The sequence below is a fragment of the Callorhinus ursinus genome, unplaced genomic scaffold (genome assembly GCF_003265705.2).
Source record: "Callorhinus ursinus isolate GAN/ISIS: 27379988/994484 unplaced genomic scaffold, GSC_fseal_2.0 scaffold24, whole genome shotgun sequence".
In the NCBI taxonomy this organism is placed as follows: Eukaryota; Metazoa; Chordata; class Mammalia; order Carnivora; family Otariidae; genus Callorhinus; species Callorhinus ursinus.
The window spans coordinates 27,999,660-28,025,417 of record NW_027397086.1 but is presented as its reverse complement, the minus strand read 5'-3'; the positions used below and the strand labels follow the sequence as shown (position 1 = coordinate 28,025,417).

General features: G+C 38.2%; 1 protein-coding gene across 1 annotated transcript in view; it reads right to left on the bottom strand.

Moving 5' to 3' along the window:
• Positions 1-25,758, bottom strand: part of ERP44 (endoplasmic reticulum protein 44) — a 93,137-nt gene that overhangs the window by 51,639 nt on the left and 15,740 nt on the right. The window contains exons 2-3 of the mRNA XM_025888596.2: positions 5,445-5,517; positions 3,337-3,376 (exon numbers count right to left, since the gene is read on the bottom strand). Coding sequence (XP_025744381.1) covers positions 3,337-3,376; positions 5,445-5,517 — 113 coding nt within the window. The remainder of the gene's footprint in view (positions 1-3,336; positions 3,377-5,444; positions 5,518-25,758) is intronic.

Here is a 25,758-nt window from a genome sequence, read left to right as displayed (position 1 = left end):
TAAGGAGATGTCCTAGAATATATCAAGGAGACACAATCTGTATCTTCAATCTCTTGCTTTCAAGTGGCTCTTTCCTCTTTTAGCATTCTTAAATCTCTCCCATCTGGGATAGGTGGGTGGGGTCTGTGGACATCAGGGACCGTGTCTTATTTGACTATGTATTCTAATAAGCATTTCAATATATGTCTGTTAAATGATTAAATTGATAGGATGGAGGAACAGGAAAGGCTAGGTCCACAAGTTTATAGTTTTCTGTTTTTGTTTTTAGAGAGAAAGAGCGAGCATGGAGCGTGAACAGCAGGGGGAGAGACAGAATCCTAAACGGGCTCCGTGCCCAGGGCAGAGCCCAACATGTGGCTCAATCTCACAACCCTGAGATCGTGACCTGAGCTGAAACCAAGAGTCAGGTGCTTAACCGACTAAGCCACCCAGGCACCTCAAGTTTGTAGTTTCTTATAGATTCCTGAAAATAGGGTGCTGGAGGGCAGGGGATGCATAGAGTGGGAACTGATGAATGGTTTCTTGAAGAATCAGGACATGGCCTAGTGAAGAATTAGTGCACAGGCTCCTGGCTTAAGGGCAAGGTAAAGGCATACATTAGGGGCTCCTTCTTTCCGGATTGTGCAGTTTGCTGCCCAGTAAGCATTTAAGCAAAGGTTCATGTTTAAAATAGGATCAATGTGAATACCAGAAGGTGACTGGGAAAGATGAAATAAAAGTTCAACTGCAATATCACCATACCTTCATACACATGTATCCATACATATGGAAAGTTACATTTATAAAACATAACAAAAGCAATAGATCTATTAAAAGGGCGTTAAGGGTCATCTGAATCCAATCTCCAATCTAGTGCTTGAATCCACCCTTTACAAATCAACCAAACGTGTAAAAGTCTTTGCAGGGACAATCTGGGGGTACTTACTAGTATACTTATTAATATGACCTAGTAGGGGGGAGGGGGGAAATAAGCTTCGGAGTCAGACATACCTGAGTTTAAATCCCAGTTCCACCACTTACTAGCCGTATGACCTTTCTGAGCCTCAATTTCCTCAACCTAAAATGGAAATTATAATACCTACCTGCAGGGTAGTTCTGAGCATTAAAAACAATGTACATAAAGAGCCTGGCACATAACAGCATTATTAAGTACCTACTATGTTTCATTACTCTTTGAAGCAAACAGTATTTTTAGGCATCTATTAGAGAATTCCTCCTTAAGCTGTGCCACATTCATAACTTCAAACAGAACTCAGAATCTAGCCTTTAAGGCCACACGGTATAAATCTATGTCTTATGGTTAATTACCCAAGTTTTATCAGTTGAACGAAAGAGTACTAATTCATGAACAACTCAAGGTGTTCTTTGGGTAATATGTTTTCCCAAATAACTGCAATTAGTCCACATTTCCAATTCAGCTTTTGCAACAAGGTCAGTGGCACATTCTATTTCTCTTTCTTACAACACACAAAATCCCTCAATCAAGAGAACTGTGTTCTAGATTTTAACTCTGCCACAACTCTGTCAGGTAACCTTCGGAAGACACTTTACTCCTCTGGGTCTGAGTTTTACTCTTAAAGTGGATCAGACTAGATAATCTTATACCCAATTTTGTGGCTACTGTTACATGTGGACAAACCCAATTTACCTTGGAAAATGCTACCTTGGTTATACACTTTAGAAATGGCATTTTTCTCTGTGTATTTCTCTGTTTATCTTCAACATTTACATTTTAAGTTCTTTAAATATCTATACATCATTCATTCAGTAAATATCTATTATGTACTTATCTGCCAAGTACTATGCAGAATGCCTGGGGATTAATGTTGAAAAAGATAGATATGGTAACTTTTCATAAAGCTAAGACTGTGGTAGGTAGCCATCAATTAAACTACATCATACAAGTGTTCTGATGAGCTAAGTATGTGGTATTATGGAAAGATAGAAAAAGGGCTGGAATAGGGTAGGAATACTGATCTAGGAAGGTGACCCGGAGGAAGTGGCATCTAATCTAAGACTTGAAAGATGGTTAAGACTAAATTTTTAGTATGTAAATAAATGGGTGAGAGAACAGTAACCCATCCAGGCAGAGAAAATATCATGACTAAAGGTCCAGTGATGAAAGAGTATAAAATACTACAGAAACTGAAAGATGTTCAGTACAACTGGAACAGAATGTGGGAGTGGAGAGAGGCAAGAAATTAAGATGTAGAGGTAGGGTAACTTTAGGTCTGAAGTCACTGGAGACTTTCTAGGCCAAGGTAAGGGACTTCAGACCTAAAGTTAATGGAACACCATTTAAGGATTTTAAGATGAAGTGTAACCTTATTCAGTTTGCACTTTAGGTAGACCACTCTGGCTTACAGAAAACAGAATGGAGACACATAAGACTTGAGGCACAGAAAATAAATTAGGAGCTTTCACAGTAATCTAGGTAAATTGGACTGTGGCCTGAAGTAGGTGGTGGCAACTAGTAGGTAGTGAGCCTTAAAGGGTCAAATAAGATACAGATTGTCTAGGAAAAAGGATTATTAATGTGAGAGTTTCAAGCTTATCTCCAACTCAAGCTCCCTTCTTCTACCTATCCCCATGTCACATTCTTTACATCTACTACGTGTTTATGCCCTGATTTTAGATGCTGGGAATGCTGAGTAAGACATTATCTCTGCCCTCAATGTTGGTTTGCACAAATATAAAAGACAAAATAATGTAGTAAGAAAAAGAAAGTGGTATCCAGTACTATATGAACACAAAAGACAAGAATCTGATTCAGACAGGGGAAGGAGTAAAGGCTTCCTAGAAGTAGTAGAAGATACATGTTTAAAAAGTGTCAACAATATATTTCCTTCTAAACTTGCCACATCCACATCCTCACCTCCAAATACTGTTTACTTCCTCAGTCAGAAAAAATACAGAATTGCAATATGTACACGTGTGTGTGTGTGTGTGTGTGTGTGTGTGTGTGTGTGTGTGTGTGTGAGAGAGAGAGAGAGAGAGAGAGAGAGAGAGAGAGAGAGAGAGAGAGAGAAACAGAGAGAGATGCGTTGGGGGGAGAGAGGATGGATTTGAGTTTTTGTTGCTGCTTTTAAGATGTGGGATAATGGAATCAGATATATTTTTCTCTTAAAATATAAATAATCATGAAATTAAGCTGCTCCCTTTGTGATTGAACCTTAATTGACGTTATATATGGAATATTGTCTCACGTAAGAAAAAGGCTTCCCCTTCACCCTTTCTAGCAAAGAAAAATTTACATGTAGCAAGATAAAAGAAAAAAAACTAAATGATACAACTTCACCCCCCACTGCAAAAAACAAAAATAAGATTATTACTTACCAGTCAGCATAAAAATTTACTAAAGCAACATCAGCATTGTCTGAAATTGAAAAACAAAACCAAACAATCTATGTTATAATCAAAGAGATGGTTTTCATCATGATCTTTTTCCTATTTATGTAAAGGCCTGCTAAAAACACACAATAATAATTAAGTTACTCTAACTCAGAAACCCATACACAGAGTCATGGACAGGTTATATAACCTGCGAGAATCCCTAATCCTTTTCTCTATATCCTCCATCTTTATACCTTCACTGCATGAATATAAAACAAAAGGGGAATCAAATCCAGATCAGGAAAGTAAACTACTAAATAGCCTACTCTCATTAAAAGTGAAGTGGAACTCTAGAGGGGAGGGTGGTGGGGGGATGCGTTAGCCAGGTGATGGGTATTAAGGATGGCATGTATTGCATGGAGCACTGGGTGTTACACGCAAACAATGAATCATGGAACACTACATCAAAAACTAATGATGTAATGTAAGATGACTAACATAACATAATAAAATAAAATTTTTAAAAAAAGTGAAGTGGAATGATCTGGATTTGAATAATCCTCCCCCCGCCCCTTAAAAGAGAGAGTGTGAGCAGGGATGGGGGGTAGAGGGAGCAGGAAAGAAAGAATCTTAAGCGAGCCCCAAAGCAGGGCTTGATCTCACGACCCAAAGATCATTACCCGAGCTGAAATCAAGAGCCAGATGTTCAACTGACTAAGGAACCCAGATGCCCCTTAATAATTTTGATCTCCCATATACATGAATAACTGAGAATTGGCTCTGCAAGAAAATTCTATTTCACAGAAGAGACCTGTGTAACTAATCCATTTCTAAAGTTCAGATGCCTCACTAGTTGCAACAAGTAATCTACAACTCATTATGTTGCATAACATGCACATTTTCTGGTTCCTATCCATTAAACAGCTCTTCTTTGTTGCAAAAATAGCAGTATCATTTGCATACCAGGATGTGAAGTCATGAGGAAGATACATTTGTTCCTTTTGCCTAAACTTCATACAGAGAAACTAAACTCAAGTACTCACAAAAATAAAACACAAAGATATTCTAGAATTTGAAAAATGAAAGAATGATTTGTGAGTTCCAATTCTCTTCTTCCTTTTTTACCTTCAAAGCACTTTTTATCGACTTCTTCTTCACTCTGAAGCAGTGGTTCACAAACTGTACTCCCTGGACCAGAAGCACCAGCAGCATGGAGAAACTTACAGAAATGCAAATTCTCAGGTGGGGTCTAGCAGTTTCTATTAAAACCTTGGAACCAGGCCTAGCAGGACGGATATTAATAAGTCCTCCAGGTGACTCATGCATGCTAAAGGTTATAGAACCACTGCTCTAAAGAGATCCCATAATATGGGATAGACTTTTTAGCGTTTAAAACCAATTCCAAGAACACAAAACAGTATATGATGTTCAATGAATAACTCCTTTTACTTTTATTATTTTTGGTTTAGTTCTGCTTACATCAGTGGATGCAATGGAGTGCTTTAAAAAAAGAAGAAAGAAATCGTTTATGCATTCATTGTACATTTTCTTAAATCTCCTAAATTACGATTTTCTATCAACCCTGTTTTCACCTTCCCTCTACTACTTTTAAAAAACAGAAATGTTTCCCCCCCAAGGTAACTGTAACCACAATCGCACTGTCAGCAAACAAAGCATTCAGTAAAACACTTATTTAACTTAACTGAACCAATGACAATAAAAGAGATCAGAGTCGGTAAATAGTTAAAAGTTAAAAAAGACAAAATATTTCTAAACTGTGTCCTAAGATCATGAACGTTAAGTATCACACAGTGGGAACTGCTGGACTCTAAGTAAGCTCTAGCAAAATACTTTATAACAGTGGTAGTTATGACAAGGCAAACAAATGTAACAAGACTGAAAGTTTATTTGTAACACAGGAAAAGAGACTTACGCAGTTTAAGAAATTTTACTAAAAATCAAAACCAAAAGTGCTTTGTTAATTCAGGAAACCATGAAGCTAATCAGAATGCCAGCTCCTCAACTGTTCTAATAATTGAGATTTAACTTTATTTTTGTATATAAACTGGCTCTTTATAAAGAAGAATACTTTAAAATATCAAGGTACTTACTTAAAATGTCATCTATATTCTCTGTATCAAGACTTGTTATTTCAGTTGTTACAGGAGTAAAAACCCAGGTTACCTGGAAATTTTAAAAATGAGAAATTAATAAATGTTTTCATAAAAGGCAAATAATGCAGAAAGTCTAATAAAAAGAAAATGAAAATTTTTAATAAAGTTGGTTCCACTTATTTACAAAATCACCCATCAATTGGTTCTAATTTTTATTACCTTCATTATTATTCTAACCTTTCACTAGATCAACAAAACAGAAGAACTTTTTTTTTTTTTAAGATTTTATTTATTTATTTGACACAGGGAAAGAGTGGGAGAGAGAGCACAAGCAGGGGGAGCAGCAGGCAGAGGGAAGGGGTAGGGAGAAGCAGACACCCTCTGAGCAGGGAGCCCAAGGGGGGGGGATGGGCAGGCTTGATCACAAGACCCTGGGATCATGACCTGAGCCAAAGGCAAATGCTTAACCCACTGAGCCGCTCACACGCCCCAGAAGTACTAATTTCTAAGCCTAGAAACTCGTCAAATAAAACTCCCTATATTTCCAAATACACAAAAGTGATTGTTTCTAAACAATTAAGAAATTAAGAATTGATTAATTCTTTTAAATTAATATTGCAACAGCTTTATGGTGCAACAAGAAAAAATTTACTGGGTTATTATCAATTTGGAAAGAATATAAAACCAAAGCTACGTCTGCTGACTCTATCCCTACCATGTTTCTAAGATAAAACAAAATAATAAAGAGAAGAATCCAAGAAAGACTTCAAGTTGTGAACCAAAAACCTTTCGTGCCTCATCTCACATACTGGTAATAACAATGTGTTAAGCGAGAGGCTCTTAAAAAGAGAATACAAATTTTCTACTTCCAAAACATTGAACCCAAAGTTCAAGTTTATCAAAGAAAATATTAGTTTGCCATCTGCAAAATAAAGATAAACTAAACTAGCAACAGTTCACTTCGTTTAAAAAGTAATACTTACTGAATTTTATTTTTAGGCCCCACCTTTAACACCCTGTGTGTTAACGGAAATCCATTCACTGAACGGTGGCTATGAGTGACAACTAAGTCAGGCCCTGAGGGACTGAAGACTACCCATGCGCCCCCCCCCCATTTCACAGGCACTTTAGTCACAACTGTTACAACTCAAAAAGTGTCTACTTCACCAACAATTCAATTTCTGAACGGTATAAAGAGCCATGTTGATGCTGGCATGTAAACAAGCCCAGCTATCTGAAATATTCCTATTAATTTATTATTTTCTTAGAAAAAGCCAAATAGCACTAGTCTTATTTTCAAGTTCCTATACTCGTGCAGCCAATAGTGCACTATTATTTCTGCTAGCAACCAATAAATTATACTCTGCTACAGGTAAACTAGGTAAGTTAAAAATCTCGGAATATTTGACATGTGACTAATTTCATTATTTTAACACCCGAAACATTAACTGGAAAGATGAGATTCCCTCATTAGTCATTATTCCCTCACTATCCATATCTCAATGAACAGATCCTTCCCTCACCAGTGTATGATCAGCTCTTGAGAACTATGCAACCTGCTGAAAGATAAACTGAGGCATATTAAAAATTTTAAGAGTTCATTTGAGCAAAAATCACTTTGAATCAGGCGGCAACCAATCTAACAGAGAGAAAAGGAGCTCCAAGGACCTGTATAAAATGAAAGGCAGAAGAGAGAAGGAAAAAGGAAGTTTTACTAGGCAAAAAAAAAAAAATTGGGGTTAGTTATTGCAAAGTCACTTTCCTTTTGGGGATGGCAGAGGTCATATTACCAAACTAGTGCGGACCAGGCATTTCCCAGTTGACTGGTTTAAAATTCCACTTCTTATTAGGAGAGTCAAAACTGTAATAAGTCTTAGTTTGGTAACATGGGGCTTAGCATAAGTAACTCCATCTTGGGCCTGTTGTTTTGTTTTTAACAAAGCCAATTATATTGATACAAGATTTTAGAGTGAATTGTGTTGAAAAATTCAAGGTGATGCAAAAATATTACCATAAAGCAACAAAGTTGGTCATTATCAAAGTCAAGTCATTAAATAACTTGACAATCATTTATGGAGCATCTACTAGGTACTGAGGGCACAAATGCATAAGGCATGCTCTACCTTGAGGAGCTCTCCAAATAGTGGTGATAAAGAGAGGAGAAAAATATCAAACACAAATAACTGTCTTCAGTTATATAATCCAAGGAAGCCCATTTTTGAAGAGGTAGTTGTCACCCATCAAAGTTGTTTACAGAGAAGTATATTCTAAATTTAACTGCTTTTTACTTTGAAATATTTACATGGCAAAATATTTACATGCCAGATGATAACAAAAATGAGACAACAATCAAATTTGGGTGCATTAATACCTATTAGTTTAGAAACATGGTGCTAATAAGCATGCAACTGATACGACACTTTCAGCTAACAGATGTGTTGCAGAGGGCCCAAAGCAAGAAAATGGTCTCTGACCCAATCATCTCTCTGCCCTGTGGGGTGTAAAGGAGGTGTTTTATCATTAACATTTTTATTAATATGCAGTATAAAGGGAAAGGCAGGTTGTTTATTTAAATTGTTAGCAAGCTCTACTAGTCTGACAAATTGTTTCTTTTCATGTCAGCCCTAAGCCTAAACAAAATTCTCCCAGAGAAACATCCTTATGTGTCAAATGCTTTAGTGCTTAAGTAAAATAAAGACAAGTAGCTCTAGACCAGGCAAGTAGCTCTAGACCAGGAAGAGAGAGAGTATAATCATTCATTTTTTTAAATTAAGACTTGAGGTAAACTTTTAAATTTATTTTCTTTAAAAGAAACAACAAAAAGCTACAGAGACATTCTGAATAGAAGATCTTAACAGACATGGAGAATTTTAGCCTCTAATGATGGAATATTTAGACAACATATGTAAATATACAGATGTAAACTTATATTTTATAAGTTGGTCATTCTCTTCAGTTCATTAGCTCTTTTTCTTGCCAAGAAAACTGAGAGGCATCTCCAGTCACCTAGAAGTCACTGGATAATCCCATCCACATGCATTTTGTACCAAATATTAAACATTTCAGTCTGAGATGTGTCGAGCGATGCAATCTTGTATAAAAGGCACATCAGTGAAATGTCAAATACTGTACCCTACTTCATTAAAAAAAATAAAGAAAGTGACAGGCTAGCTTTAAATAGGAGCTTCTTCAACAAGTAAAGACTATTTTCTTCCATTAAAAGGTTTTTTAAAATTGAGACATCTTTGGGAACTATAAAGCTTTCCCTTCCTTCAACTTCCCTGTATCTTCCATGACCACCTAACTGGCTAGTGATGCCAGTGCACCAGCTCTTATTTCCATAGCATGTCCGAAGCCACCCAGCAGCCAGTTGCTTTTCCCAAAGCACACCCCACAATTTTTCTGCTTCCCCCCCCCCTTTTTTTTTAAGATTTACTTATTTGAAAGAGAGCACCCACGCTGGGGGGGAGAGGCAAAGAGAGAGAATCTCAAGCAGACTCTGCTGAGCGCAGAGCCCCAAGTGGGGCTCAATCACATGACCCATGAGATCACAACCCATGGTATCATGACCCCAGCTGAGATCACAGGTCAGACACTTAACCAACTGAGCCACCCAGGTGCCCCTCCTCTTCTCCTTGCATACAACGTTTCCTCTACCTGGAGTGTCCTCTTCTCCACTACCGCCTAATCAGTATTTCAAAGATGGACTTCCTCTTCCATGGAGATCTGTCTGGTTCTCCTGGTCGAAAATAACTCTTTCTCCAAAGTCCAATCTATTCCATGGGATGGGGATAGAAAAAGGCGAACGTGCACTAGAGGAATGGGAGTTACCGTGAAATTAACATTCTCTCCCCATAGACATCAAGTTAAAACAAGATACAATGAAACACTGATTACATGATAAAAGACGGTATTTTAGAAATAAATTTTGTAAAGATTTTTTGAGTAAGCACTCTCAGTGTCAGGTCAAATTTTAATTATTACAATTTTTTTTTTTTAAAGATTTATTTGACAGAGAGAGAGACAGCGAGAGAGGGAACACAAGCAGGGGCAGTGGGAGAGGGAGAAGCAGGCTCTCCGCCGAGCAGGGAGCCCCATGCAGGGCTCAATCCCAGAACCCTGGGATCATGACCTGAGCCGAAGGCAGACGCTTAACGACTGAGCCATCCAGGCGCCCCTAATTATTACAGTGTTAACATATATATATGTTCTAATGCTAGCACATACAAAATGCTCTGGCACTTACTGCTAAGCCCCAGTACTGTTTGTTCCTCTTTTGTGAAAACATTAACTGAACAAGACACTAATCCAACAGGATCTTCTTCAGAAGCATGAACTAATGTCAGTAATAACACATACTGGAAGTGATTTATTAAAGCTTCTCTGTTCATAATTATACAAAGAAATTAACAAATTTTCCTTGTACATTAAGGCCATTTGAGGGGCTGCTATTCAAATACACCCTTAGTGGGAACCACTGTGACACTCCCTGAATTGAGTATTTCCCTTCAATCTAATCTGCCCACAGAGCTCAGACTGATCTTTCCAAATGCTGCTTTGCATACATCAAATCATATGCCAAAAGAACACAAAAACCAAACCAACCAAACAAAAAAACCTCCAAGGGTTTTCTCAGTCTACAGTATAAAAGCCTAAATCCTTAACCTGGCATTTAGGACCATCCACAGGCCTGCTTTCCTAAATAACATCTCCTGCTCCCAATCCATATCCTGTCCTCCAACTAACATGAAGTACAGAGTAATCATACATTCTAGTGGGCCATATACTCTGGCTTGCTTGAGAATAACCCAGTTTATGCCTGTCACCGTGGAATATTACTAATAGCACCACTCCTTTCAAATGGGTCTCAGTTCGGGCAATAAATTATATGGTCACCCTATTTGCAGGAGACCTTTGGCAACTGAAAGGAATTATAAAAAGCTCCTCACAAATCCTAAACTATTAAGAAGTATATAATGTTTTCCCACATAATATACAGTAAAAGGAAAAATGGAATGAGAATGAATAGAGAAGAATAAAGATGGAATCTGATATGAATGCTGCTGCATTACTAGCCTCACTCACTAACTGAGACACTAAGTTCTTCACAAGGGAATAAAATCAGTAACTTCAAGGGTCACTCACAAATCAAGAGTCCAAATCCTGAAGTTACGAATCCAAGAATGCAAGGAGTTTACACTACATGCGATTTCTAAAATGCATCTCCTTACTCTCTTGCATCCATACTTTGCCGGTACAGCTTCCTCTTGGACCTTCCTGCTTGCAATGGCAAGGAAGGGCTATCTAGCTTTCAAGACCCATTCAAAAGCTATCTTTTCTATGAAGACTCTCCTGATGATCCCAGACCCCGGTGATTAATTTCTCTCTCCTCTGAACCCACAGAGCACTTTCTGGAGGGTGTTAACAGATTATTAATTCACACAAGTTGTCTATGCTATCTCACCTCCTTTAGGAGACTGAGTACCTTGTAAGAGAGACTGCACCTTATTCAATTTTGTATCCCACAGATCATTTACTACAATAACCCATTTGTATACAGTAAGTACTCAAATATGTGCTAAGTAAATGAAAGAGCAGATGACGTTAATACACTAAGAATTTAGAGGGAGGGTGTTGGAGGTGAGAAATGGGGGAAAGAACAGCCAACAAACTTTTCTTTTTTTGAGAGAGAATGAGTCGGGCGGTGGGGGGTGAGGAGTAGAGGGAGAGGGAGAGGATCTTAAGCGCTTAAGCCCCACACTCAGCATGGAGCCTGACACACAAGGCTTGATCTCACAACCCTGAGATCATGACCTGAGTGGAAATCAAGAGTCAGACACTTAACTAGTCTACTGAGCCACCCAGGTGCCCCCCCAACAAACATTTTTCACATGTTTGAGGATAATAAGGTTATCAAATAGGAATAAAGTCTATTAAAACTTGCTTTTAATTATGTAATGGTGAAGAGCATACCACTAGGGGATTATTTACAGACTTAGATTTAGAGGAAACCTCAGAAGTGATCTTCCTACCTCTTACAGAAAGCCTTCTACCTCACTAAGAGCTGTGCTGAGCTTCTAGTTATACCCTCTTCTGGTTCCCCCACAGCTATACTCTGACATGATTTCCAGACACTTCCGCACATAGAATACCCTCATTTAAGAATAGCTATGTTACACTGGTGGATAAAAATCTAATACTTCTTATATTGTTTTAAAGGTGTTAACATGAAAATAAAAAATTTAGAACTTTCGGGACCAGAATCTAATAAAGTATCAGGCAGAAGAGGTTATTAGGTAGTATTTCTGCTAGCAAGATTGGTAAGTCACAAAAGCATTTATTTGCTAGGCTTTAAGTGTTTTATTAGCATATTTTAGGTAATGAGTTTAGAAAACAAGAAGTATTTCCAGTGAATTTGTTTGTTTTAAAGCTTAATACCTTAAAACCTTGTTATTAAAAAAAAATGGTCCCTAAAGCAGCAGTACTGGCATCGCCTGGGACCTTGTGAGAAATGCAGACTATCAGGCCCCAGACCCACTGAATCAGAATCTCCACTTTGAGAGGATCCCCAAGTGATTCCTATGTACATTAAAGTTTAGGAAGCACTGCTTTAGAGAGCAAAGCCTCCGGCTCTACAAGCGAGCATGTAAGCCCATTTTAAACTCTGTACAAATGTTTATAGTCCTCAAATATGAACACAGGCAGGAACAAGTAAGATTCACTTGTGAGAAGTCTGTACTGACATGCAAAATACTGTGATTTTAGAAAAATGTGGAGTCTGTAATCTTATTAGAAATTTACAAAGATGTTAATTTTTTAAAGTATGCTGCCTACTGCCTGAATAGATATTTCTGCATGAAAATTACTGGTATAAAATAGAAACTTTAAAGAGAATGTTTCCTTCCTTCGCAATTGACATTACATCTGCTAGGCATTCTGCAGTAATAACTTAGTGTATTTGTGCTAAATTTTTCATTTTCCTGCCTGTCAGGAGAGTCTCAAAGCCCTTTACAAACTGTGTCTCTCTTATAGCAAGAAATAAGTAATGTACCAGGCAACAGCTCTCTTCCATTCTAATCCAAATTGACAAACCAGCCTACTACCTTAAGTCCCGATGCCATGGGACCCAGGCTGTTTCTCCTCCCTGGGGCCACTTCTCTGACTCTCAGTTTTGCATTAAGCTGGCAGGCAACAGAAGCAGAGAGATTTTCAGTTGGCTGCAAGGAGCTAAGAGATATGAAAGGTCCCCAGAGAAAAAAAGCTGAGGCTGACAAGCACTGTAAGAGCCTTGAAGCTGAGTATCAATCGAGGCACATCTCACTGTTAGTATTCCCAGAAGCATTATAATGAACTAGAAGTTCAAAAAGAGGGGAAAAATAGGACTAAGTATAGAATAACACTGGGAAGCTACATTAACCCTTAAATTGCTCAGTGATACAACTTTTGGACAAGTGATACAAATTTTGAGCAAGTAGGAACCAGTATGCTTTTATAAAGAAACAGTAGAACAATTATAACATTCCTTATTACAAAGTCAAGATGTGGTGGGTGCAGACATGTTTGGGAAAATAAATTCTATACCTCCAAAATAATCATTCCAATATAGTTAATATAATCCCTAAACCCAAATTCTGCCAGTAGAAACAACCATAGAAAATAAAAATAGGGATGCTTGGGGGCGCTCAGTAGGTTAAGGGTCTGACTCTTGATTTCGGCTCAGGTCATGATTTCAGGGCTGTGAGATGAAGCCCCGTGGTGAGCTCTGTGCTGGGTGTGGAGCCAGCTTAAGATTCTCTCTCTCTCTCTGCCCCTCCCTCCTCTCTTTCCCTCTAAAAAACTAAAAAATAAATTACTGAAATCCATATTTTTTTCTTGTACATCAGTTATTTGATCATGCATGGATTTCCACTAAAACTGATGTCATTTCACAACGTACTGCAAAGCTTCACTAATCAAAACAGTGTGGTACTGGCACAAAAATAGAGATCAATGGAACAGACTAGAAAGCCCAGAAATAAACCCACTATAGTCAATTAATCCATGACTAAGGAGGCCTGAGTATACAATGGGGAAAAGATCGCCTCTTCAATAAATGGTGCTGGAAAACTAGACAGCTACATGCATAATAATGAGACTGACAACTTTCTTATAACATATACAAAAATAAATTCAAAATGGATGGAAGACCCAAATGTGAGACCTGAAACCATAAAAAACCTAGAAGAGAGCACAACAGTAATTTCTCTGACATTGGCTGTAGCAACATTTTTAGGTTGTCTCCCCTAAGGTAAGGGAAACAAAAACAAACTACTGGGACTACATCAGAATAAGAAGCTTCTGTGCAGTGAAGGAAACCGTCAACAAAGCAAAAGGCAATCTACTGAGTGGGAGAAGGTATTTTAAAAATGATATATCTGATAAGGGGTTAATATCCAAAATAATATGAAGAATTTATACAACTTACCACACACACACACACACACACACACACACACACACACACACACACAAATCTTTTTAAAAATGGTAGAGGACCTGAAGAGACATTTTTCCAAAGACATACAAATGGCCAACAGACATTATGAAAAGATGCCCATTATCACTCATAATCAGGGAAATGCAAATCAAAACAACAATGAGAGGGGCACCTGGGTGGCTCAGTCATTAAGTGTCTGCCTTTGGCTCATGTCATGGTCTCGGGGTCCTGGGATCAAGCCCTGCGTCAGGCTCCCTGCTTGGCAGGAGGCCTGCTTCTCCCTCTCCCACTCTCCCTGCTTGTGTTCCTTCTCTCGCTGTGTCTCTCTCTGTCAAATAAATGAATGAAATCTTAAAAAAAAAAAAAACCCAACAATGAGAGATCTCATACTGTCAGGATAGCTAAAATAAAAAAGACAAGAAATAACAAGTGTTGGTGAGGATGTGGAGATAAAGGAACCCTCACGTACTGCTGGTGGGAATGCAAACTGGTGCAGCCACTGCAGAAAACAGTATGGAGGTTCCTCAGAAAATTAAAAATAGAAATATCATATGATCCAATAATTTCACTACTGGGTATTTACCCAAAGAAAACAAAAACATTAAATCAAAAAGATATATGCATCCCTACATTTGTTGCAGCATTATTTACAAGAGTCAAGATACTGAAGCAACCCAAGTGTCCATCTCTGATGAGTGAATAAAGAAGTTATGGTGTGTGTGTACGTGTGTGTACACACACACACTGGAATATTACTCAGCCATTAAAACAAAAAAGATGAGATTTTGCCATTTGTGATGACATGGACAGACCTAGAGGGTATTATGCTAAGTGAAGTAAGTCAGAGAACGAAAAGTATCATCTGATTTCACTTATGTGGAACCTAAAAAACAAAACAAACAAAAAGCAGCAGACCCACAAATAAGAGAACAAACTGATGATTACCATCGGGGAGAGGGGCATGGGATGGACAAACTGGGTGAAGGGGAGTGGGAGATACAGGCTTCCACTTATGGACTGACTAAGGCACAGAAGTAAAAGGCACAGCACAGGAATTATAGTCAATGGTACTGTAACTGTGTTGTATGGTGACAGACGGTAGCTACACTTGGGGTGAACAGCGCATAATGTATGAACTTGTATAATCAGTATGTTGGATACCTAAACCTAATGTAACACTGTGTCAACTATACTAAAAAAAAAAAAAATGATGTTGGGGTGCCTGGATGGTTTAGTCAGTTAAGCATCTGCTTTCAGCTCAGGTCATGATCCTGGAGTTCCGAGATCAAGCACCACATTGGGCTCCCTGCTTTGCGGGGAGTTTGCGTCTCCCTCTCCCTCTCCCCTGGCTTGTGCTCTCTCTCTCTCTCAAATAAATAATAAATAAAATCTTAAAAAAAAACAGTGATGTCATCTGTGTTTTGTTTTCTACCGTATTCTAAAAATGGAATGAGAGCCTAATATAACACTGTACTTTAACTGTATTAGAATTACTTTAAAAAAAAATGAGATGAACTAATTTACCTGGCATAGACAATGTAGTTCTCTGACCTTCAAAGAAGAGTCCAAAGCTTTTCAGAACTGAAAAGTGATCTTCTCAATGTGTGTAAAGGATTTTTCTCTTAAAATCACCCCATACTCCTCTAAAACCCCAAATTCTAGCAATGGTGGTACTAACAAAGCATGGGAATTGGGAGAAAAGTTAAGATGAGAATTGTTACCTTCTTTTTCTGTACACACTCTGGAACCAGGGGTGGGGGGTAGGGGGCACAATGTGAGACAACATCCCATTCATCATTGTCTCATGATTAGTACCTAACACTGGATCTTATAGGTAACAGTCCAGAACAAATATTTGCAAATATATGCCAAAAGAAAATTATGACTACTCTTCTTGTGGTACAATGTAATTCTCAGCCAGGATGCCTGATGAAAGAAAGTTCCCTTAAGAGAATCTACATACATGCTGGTACATACACTCTTCTGTTAGGTCATTCATTCCACAAATATCTCACTGAGTCATCTATTACATACATGCCAAGCACTGTACTAGGCACTAGGGAAAGGGATGTGAATAAGATTTTATACATATATAAAATACATACACACACACACACACACACACACACACACACACACACAGACACACACATATAAAATATCTAGCAAGGGGCGCCTGGGTGGCTCAGTCGTTAAGCGTCTGCCTTCGGCTCAGGTCATGGTCCCAGGGTCCTGGGATCGAGCCCCGCATCGGGCTCCCTGCTCCACAGGAAGCCTGCTTCTCCCTCTCCCACTCCCCCTGCTTGTGTTCCCTCTCTCGCTATATCTCTCTCTGTCAAATAAATAAATAAAAAATCTTTAAAAAAATAAAATAAAACATCTAGCAAGATCATCAAATTTAATTTCTCTTTCCTATTAAAAAAAGAGAGAGAAGATTCTCAAGCATTTTAAATCTTTTTTTTTTTAAGATTTTATTTATTTATTTGAGAGAGATAAAGTGAGAGCACAAGAGCTGGGTGAGGGACAGAGAGAAGCAGACTCCTGCTGAGCAGGGAGCCCAATGTGGGACTCAATCCCGGAACTCTGGGATCATGACCCAAGCTGAAGGCAGACACTTAAGCAACTGAGCCACCCAGGCACCCCTCTCTCAAGTATTTTAATTGAAGAGTCATCCATAGTTCTTGGCAAAGTCATTATCTATTCTCAAAAGATAACTGCTAGGCACTGAACAATGAGAATTACACAGTACGTCATACTCCCCTTTTGCCTAGGCTTTCAAGAAGCTTTGAGTCAATCGTAACACAGAACAACTACGCTGACACTGTTATTGAACAATCTTAACATCACTAAAAGCAGAACCAGATATTAATGCTTCTTGATGGGATGCAATAGGAAATAAAAAGCACCACTTGTGAAGTATTCTTAACCCAAAAAAACTGAAACTGACCTCAATCTAATCAAGCCCAAGAACTACTGTAAGGAAACAATGGATGAAATATGAAATGACACCACGGGGATACAAGCAGCAGCATCAAGAGATAGGAAATTTTATAGGAAAAATGACAGCCCCCGAGAAGTGAATCCTGAGACAAGTAGTTGAGTACAGTAGTTTATCTGGGAGAAAAAGGAAGTACACACAGAGAAATGGGGAAGACAGCCAATATAGAACATAATATAGTGAACTAAATGCCAATGTTTTCACTTTTTAAAAAAATTTTTCAAGGTTTATACCATAAAGGCTCTGAAACATCCTAAATTGTATAACTGAAATTCTTCAACTGTCTAATTTACCAGTTTCTGTTGGTGGCATATATATTTCTAAACTGCACAAAGTGAAGAAAATACCCCCTACTTTGTCAAAAAAATGTCTTTATTTCACTACTAAACATGTGACCCTGACCCTTTTTGGTGAGTCAACAGTCTTCAATGAGAACCTGTTCTTCAGTAAAACCTTTGGTTTCTTATTTATACGTATTCACTTAGTTCTGGATGACTCTCAGGCTTTCTGGTTTCCTATTCCTGAGTACTATGTTCTACAATAAAAAATATTTTATTAGCAAATCCAAGAATGACTCCATTTTTATACAGGCCTAATGTGTTAATCCACTGCTTACTTTAAAAATCTGTATCTTCAGGGCACCTGGATGGCTCAGTCGTTAAGCATTTACCTTCGGCTCAGGTCATGATCCCAGGGTCCTGGAATCGAGCCCCACATCAGGCTCCCTGCTCAGAAGGAAGCCTGCTTCGCCCTCTCCCACTCCCCCTGCTTGTGTTCCCTCTCTTGCTGTCTCTTTCCCTGTCAAAAAATAAACAAAAAATCTTTTTAAAAAAAAAATCTGTATCTTCAGGGGCGCCCGGGTGGCTCAGTCAGTTAAGCATCTGCCTTTGGCTCAGGTCATGATCCCGGGGTCCTGGGATCAAGCCCCACATCGGGCTCCCTGCTCCGCAGGAAGCCTGCTTCTCCCTCTCCCACTCCCCCTGCTTGTGTTCCCTCTTTTGCTGTGTCTCTGTCACACTAATAAATAAAATCTTTAAAAAAAAAAAAGAAAAGTAAACATTATGTACATAGTAGCTTAACTTATTCACTTTTCAGCTAAGTAAGGGTGTAAGATGACCTCCATAATATATGAAAAATTTGTATCTGATTTACCTGATATTCACCAAAGGGGTTACTTCTACAAAGGGGGAAAGAAATTAGGAATGGGAAGGGGCAGAGGGACGTAAGTTTTCATTTTTATTCCAATTATACTTCTCTTTCCATATTAAATTATTTAATCGAGAACATTTTCCTGTATCATTTGAAAAATTAACTAAGCAGTATCATTTTTTTACTCTTTTGACTTGTAAGATTTTTAAATAGATTTCCTAACAATGAATAATCCTTATCCTCTTAGAATAACTCCATCTGCTCAAGTTGCAGATTTAATATTCTACTAAATTCTACTTGCAAATATTTTACTAGAATATTTGTGTTAATGGTTGAGATTGTTCTGTAGTTCTCTTTTTGTGAACTGTTTTTACTATTTAGATATTTTACTAGATATTTATGTCTTTAAAAAACAACTGGACAGGTTTCATCTTTCACTATGATTTGAAATAGTTTAGATAGCACAGGGATGAGTATAGCATGGTGTTGCGAAGTATAGCCTTTGGAAGCCAACTGCCTGGATTTACATCCTAGATCTGTCACTTCCTAGTGACACTGGGCAAATTAACCATTTTGTGCCACAGTGTTGTCTATAAAAAAGAGGTGATGATGGTGGTATGATTTCATAGTTTTATTTTCAGAATTCCTATAAAGCACATAGTAAGCTTTCCCAAGTTCCTTAATTATTTATAAGCATTCATCCATGAAACTGTCTCAGCCAGGTCCTTTTGGGGAGTGTATCTCTTTTTAACTTTTTTTTTAAGTTTTATTTATTTAAGTAATCTCTACACCCAATGTGGGGCTCAAACTCATAACCCCGAGATCAAGAGTTGCATGTTCTTCCAACTGAGCCAACCAAGCACCCCTCTTTGTAACTTTTCTATATAGACATAGTGATGTATATAGTTTGAACTGCTATGGGAAACAATGAATATAGCACTACTATTTTTTTTTAAAGACTTATTTATTTGACAGAGAGAGACAGCGAGAGAGGGAACACAAGCAGGAGGAGTGAGAGGGAGAAGCAGGCTTCCCAATGAGCAGGGAGCCCGATGTGGGGCTGGATCCCAGGACCCCGGGATCATGACCTGAGCAGAAGGCAGACGCTTAACAACTGAGCCGCTTAAGGACTGAGCCACCCAGGTGCCCCTGTAGCACTACTATTTAGTCCTGTCTTCCCCAGAGCTCTGAACACCAGCTCTGTACATCCCCCTTTCAAATTCCTATCTTTTGATGATAATAATCTCTTTTTTTATCTCCCTCATTCTAGGCATGGAACTACTTCCTAGAGTTATTATTGTCTTTGGTTTTTGCTCTTTCAGCCCCAACACCTATGTAACCAATTCCCCATATTAAATCCCTTCTATTGGGGGAAAAAAAAAGGAATAAGCATTGGCATATTTAAGAATTACTAATATCAGAAATGAAAGAGAGGACACCACACTACAGATCTCATGGACATTAAAAGGGTAATCAAAGAATACTATGAACAACTCTGTCCACAAACTTGATAACCTAGATGAAACAGAACAATTCCTTGAATGACACAATCTGCCAAAACTCACACAAGAAGAAACAGACTATCCATATTAAAGGAATTGAATCAATAATCAACAGCCTTCCAAGACAGAAAGCACCAGGCCCAGATAGGTTCCCTAGTGAATTCTACCAAACACTTAAGGAAGAAATTACACCACTTCTCTATCATCTCTTTTAGAAGATAGAAGCAGAAGAAATACTTCCTAAGTCACTCTATGAAGCCAGAGTTACTCTAATACCAAAATCAGGCAAAGACATTACAAGAAAACTACAGACCAATATCTCTCATAAACATAAATGCAAAAATCCTCAAAAAGGTATTAGCAAACTGAATCCAACAGCGGATAAAAAGAATTATATACCATGACCAAGTGAGAGTCATGCCAGGTATGCAAAGCCAATTCAACATTTGAAAATCATTCATTGTAACCTCTCACATCAACAGGCTATAGAATAAGAATCATACGGTCACATCAATACATGCAGAAAAAGCACTTGACAAAATAGAACACCCTTTCATGATAAAACTCTCAGTAACCTAGGAATAGAAGGGAACTTCCACAACTTGTTAATGAACATCTACAAAGAAACTACAGCTACCATCATATTTAATGGTGAGAAACTTGAAGCTTTCCAGTGAAGATCAGGTACAAAGCAAAGATGTCTCTTCATACCATTATTTTTCAAGATCATACTGGATGTCCAGGCGCCTGGGTGGCTCAGTTGGTTAAGTGACTGCTTTCGGCTCAGGTCATGATCCTGGAGTCCCAGGATCGAGTCCCGCATCGGGCTCCCTGCTCAGCAGGGAGTCTGCTTCTCCCTCTAACCCTACCCCCTCTTGGGCTCTCTCTCTCTCACTCAAATAAATAAATAAATAAAATCTTTAAAAAAAAGATCATACTGGATGTCCTACCTAATGCAACAAGACATATACAGATTAGGAAGGAAGAAACACAACTGCTTTTGTTTGCAGATGACATGATAATCAGTGCAAATCCAAAAGAAATGACAAAAAAAGAAAAAAAAACCTCCTAGAAATAATAAACAATTATAGCAAGGTTGCAGAATACAACATGAATATACAAAAGTCAATCACTTTCCTATATACCAGCAATGAACAAGTGAAATTTAAAATTCGAAACACAGTATCATTTACATTGGCATCTCCCAAAATGAAACACTTAGTATTAATCTAACAAAATAAGTACAAGATCTAGATAAAGAAAACTACACAACTCTGATGAATGAAATCAAAGAACTAAATACATGGAGAGTTATTCCATGTTCATGGATAAGAAAACTCAAAATTGTCAAGAAGTCAGTTCTTCCCAACTTGATCTATGAATTCAATGCAAATGCAATGAAAATCCCAGCAACTTATTTTGTGGATATTGAAAAACTGATTCTACATTTTATATGGAAAGGCAAAAGATCCAGAATAGACAACACAATATTGAAGGGCAAGAACAAAATTAGAGGATTGACACCACCCAACTTAAAGACTCACTATAAAGCTACAATAATCAAGAAAGTGTTATATTGGCAAAAGAATACACAAATAGACCAATGGAATAGAAGGCCCATAAATAGTCCCACATAAACAGAATCAACTGATCTGACAAAGAAGCAAAAGCAATACAATGGATAAAAGATAGCCTTTTCAGCAATGATGCTATAACACCTGGACACAATGTGCAAAAAATGAATCTAAACACAAACCTTTCACAAAAATTAATTCAAAATGGATCACAGAACTAGGCACAAAACAGAAAACTATACAACTCCTAGAAGTTTACAAAGGAGAAATTCTAGATAAACTTGGGTTTTTGTTGATGACTTTTTATTTTTTTATTTTTTTAAGATTTTATTTATTTATCTGACAGAGAGTACAACAGGGGGAGTGGGAGGGAGAGGGAGAAGCAGGCTCCGTGATGAGCAGGGAGCCTGATGTGGGATCGATCCCAGGACCCTGGGATCATGACCTGAGCTGAAGGCAGATGCCCAACTGACTGAGCCAACCAGGTGCCCCTGGTGATGACTTTTTAGACACAACACCAAAAGCATGATTCATGAAAGAATGAATTGATAAGCCGGATTTCATCCAAATTAAAAGTTTCTGCTCTGCAAAAGACACTGTCAAGAGAATAAGATTACAAGTCATACACTGGGAGAAAATATTTACAAAAGACATCTGATAAAGGACTATTAGCTAAAATAATACAAAGTATTCTTAAAATTCAACAATAAGAAAATGAACAACCTGATTAAAAAATGGGCCAAAGACCCTACAGACACTTCACCAAAGACATACGGTTGGCAAATAAGCATATGAAAACATGTTTTGTATCATATGTCATCAGGAAAATGCAAATTAAAAGACTGAGATACCACTACACACATATTAGAACGGCCAAAATCCACAATGCTGACAACATCAAATGCTGGCCAGGATGAGGAAAACAGAAACTCTCTTTCACTGCTGGTGGAAATACACAATGGTACAGCCACTCTGGAAGATACTTTGGCTGTTCCTTGCAAAACTAAACATCCTCTTACCATGTAATCCAGCAATCCGTGCTCCTTGGCATCTACTCAAAGGAAGTGAGAGCTTATGTTCACCTAAAACTGGCACATGGATGTTTACAGAAGCTTTACTCATAATTGCCAAAACTTGGAAGTAACCAAGATGTCCTCCAGTGGGTGAACAGATAAACTGTGGTACATCCAGACAATGGAATATTATTCAGTGCTAAAAAAAAAAAAAATAAGCTATTAAGCCATGACAGGTTATATAGGAAACTTAAATGCATACTACTCAGTGAAAGAAGCCAATCTAAAAAGGCTACATTATGTTTGTTTCCAATTATACGACATCACATGAGAAACAAGACAAGAAATGGTAAAGCTATCGAGATAGCAAAAAGATCAGTGGCCAGAGTTTAGAGGGGAGAGATGGATAATCAGTATAGCACAGAGGATTTTTAGGGCAGTAAAACTACTGTGTATGATACTATAATGGTAGATACATGTCATTACACATTTGACCAAACCCACAGAATGTACAACATCAAGAGTAAAGTCTAATGTAAACTAAGGACTCTGGGTGATAATGATGTGTCAATGTAGATTCATTAACTGTAATAAACATAACCCTCTGGTGGGGGATGTTGATAATGAGGGAGGCTATGCATATGTGAGGGCAGGGAACACACAGGAAATCTCTGTATCTTCTGCTTAATACAGCTCTGAACCTAAAGTTGTTTTAAGTCTATTTTGTTATTCCTTATTTCATTATTAATGCAAATAGTTATTTTCCTAAATATCTTTAATACAACAAAAATATTTAATTCACTACTTTTATTTTCAAGCCTAAGGAATAACATTTGAGTTACATACACATGCACACAAATAGTTTATTTCTTTCTGCCTATGGATTTCCATTAATACAGATTTGGGGTCAAAAAGGACCATAGAGGCTGCAGTGGGTAAACAGGGTGCCCACAAAATCATGTCACCCAGAACTTCAGAATGTGACCTTATTTGGAAATAGGGCTCTTGTGGACATAATGATCATGAGATGAAATCATTCTGGATTTAGAGTGGGCCCTACATCCAATGGCTGGTGTCCTTGAAAGAAGAGGAGAGGATATAGAGAAAGAGAGGAAAAGATGATGTAAAGATGAAGGTAGAGATTGGTGATGTATCTATAAGCCAAGGAATTCCCAGAGCCACTAGAAGCTACAAGAGGCAAAGAGGGATTCTCCCCTAAAACCTTCAGAGGGACCATGGCCATACTAGTACCTTAATTTCAGATTTTTGGTTTCCAGAATGGTGAGAGAATACATTTGTTTTATGCCATCGAGTTTGTGCTAATTTGTCGTGGGAACCATAGGAAACTAATACAGAGGCAAAATCGTATTAGTTCACATTTAAGAACTAAGTACATGTACCAAAGAAGTCATGACCATTCGTATATGTATTTGGCAAAGCAAATATGCCACTGGCAACAAGGCTTGATCCTTATGATCCTTTCATATGATAATGACCTTGCATCTGAAAAGCCTAAGACTATTATAAAATAATGAAAGTTATTTCACTGTGAAAATGTCTCTCTTCTTGTTTTATTTTTTTAGAAAGAGAGAGAGCACGAGCAGGAGGGGCAGAGGGAGAGGAAAAAGAATCTCAAGCCAACTCCACCCTGAGCGCAGAGCCCAACACAGGGCTGGATCTCAAAACACTAAGATTGTGACCTGAGCAGAAATCAAGAGTCAGACACTTAACCAACTGTGCCACCCAGGCACCCTGGTTTTATACTCTTATTCATTTGCTTCCTTAGTACCTAGTATGATGCTTGACAAATAGTAGAGACTCCACAACATTTGCTAAATGAACAGATTGAACCAAATAACTTCAAAGTTCTTCTAGACATTCCACAATTCTGAGACCACAAAAGAAGCCTATCTACTTAATACTGAGAGAGGCCATGAATGACCTCTGTTTTGCAGTCAGAATGGGAAGCATTTTTGAAATCTTTGCTTGAGGACTAGAACTCAATTATGACAGTGAAGGATCACTTTTAAATAGAAAAAAACATATACTTCATCATACAGCGAGAATTCTAGAGACCTCCCTCCCCACAAAAGACTTGAGAAAAATACTGGGCCTGCCTTAGGACAAGTTAGCAAGTAGAATAGTGACAAATCAATTCACAATCAAGAGAGTGCACACAAAAACTACCATGTTCACCACTGGATTTGATTTAAAAAGGGAGGGAAAAAAGCAAATTTCAATCAGCTGAAGTTCACATCCTCTATCATTGTGAAAACTGTAAGCATAATTCTCCTATTTACCAGTAAGTGAAACAACTGCACAGTTCCAATGAACATTTTGTTTTCAGTAATTCAAAAAAGTTTCCAAATAAAGAGTCTATGTAGGCTAGATAGTCTTCTAAATGGAACTGTCTCAGTAGTCAAATAAACGTGAAGGCCACAAAAACATATTTTATAATTTTGAAATTTGTTTTCCACATCATGAAATGTAAAGACAGCACTGAAAACTAGGACCATAAACTATAATAATTAATCAGCTATAAATTATCAGTATTATTTAACTTCTCCACATCACCCTAGTCAACCCTTCAACGTCCATCAGCCTCTCTGACCCCTATCTTATTAGGTCAAAATAGTAGTTATTTAGAATTACAAAGTTGAAGGGGCCCAAGTTTCTCTAACTGTGCCCTACCCCCTCCCCTTGTGCAGGGCTCTCCCTGATAGCATCCCTGGCAGAGGAGCCATTTAGTCTCCAAGGGAACACCTGCTATGAGAGAGAGTGTACAAGGCAAACCAATCCATGATGAAGCAGCCCCACTACAAAGTTTTACCTTACTGGGATGAGCATCTGCTCACCTTTCCCTTCTCCACATCCATCACAGTTCTATCATGTACAGCTCATCAAGAACATATCCACAAGCTCATGGCAGTCCTTGGATGAGAACCAATGGGGACAGAAGCACTGAAGCAGGTATGGCCTGCGGGGAATCCAAAAGCACATTCCATTCTTCAAGAGCTTCATGACCACATTTGAAAAGTTAGGACACAAAATAGATTATGCAAGTACTACAAGGCTTACACAAAGTATCCTAGAAAAATGTAGAGTGAGCAGAAAAATAGCAGAGAGCACTGCCATGGGTCAGATGAGCAGAGTAGTTTCTATGGACAAAGTAAGTGAAGAGCAAAACCTGGCTATGAAAGTTCATATAGTGCAGTGTTGGTAGGTACATTGGAAGGTTAGGTTGGGGCCAGATTGTTAAGAAAAAAAAAACAAGGTATATATATAAGGAGAGTAAGCATAATACACCTGAAAGATAAACAGAGGGGTTGATATCTGCTGTAGCAGAAAATGAGAAGGCATGAGAGACTTCTCATAAGTGAGGAGCACAATGACTTCAAGCCTTAAGAAAGGTTAGTGGTGGGGCGCCTGGGTGGCTCAGTTGGTTAAGCAACTGCCTTCAGCTCAGGTCATAATCCTGGAGTCCCAGGATCGAGTCCCACATCGGGCTCCCTGCTCAGCAGGAAGTCTGCTTCTCCCTCTGACCCTCTTCCTTCTCGTGCTCTCTATCTCTCATTCTCTCTCTCTCAGATGAATAAATA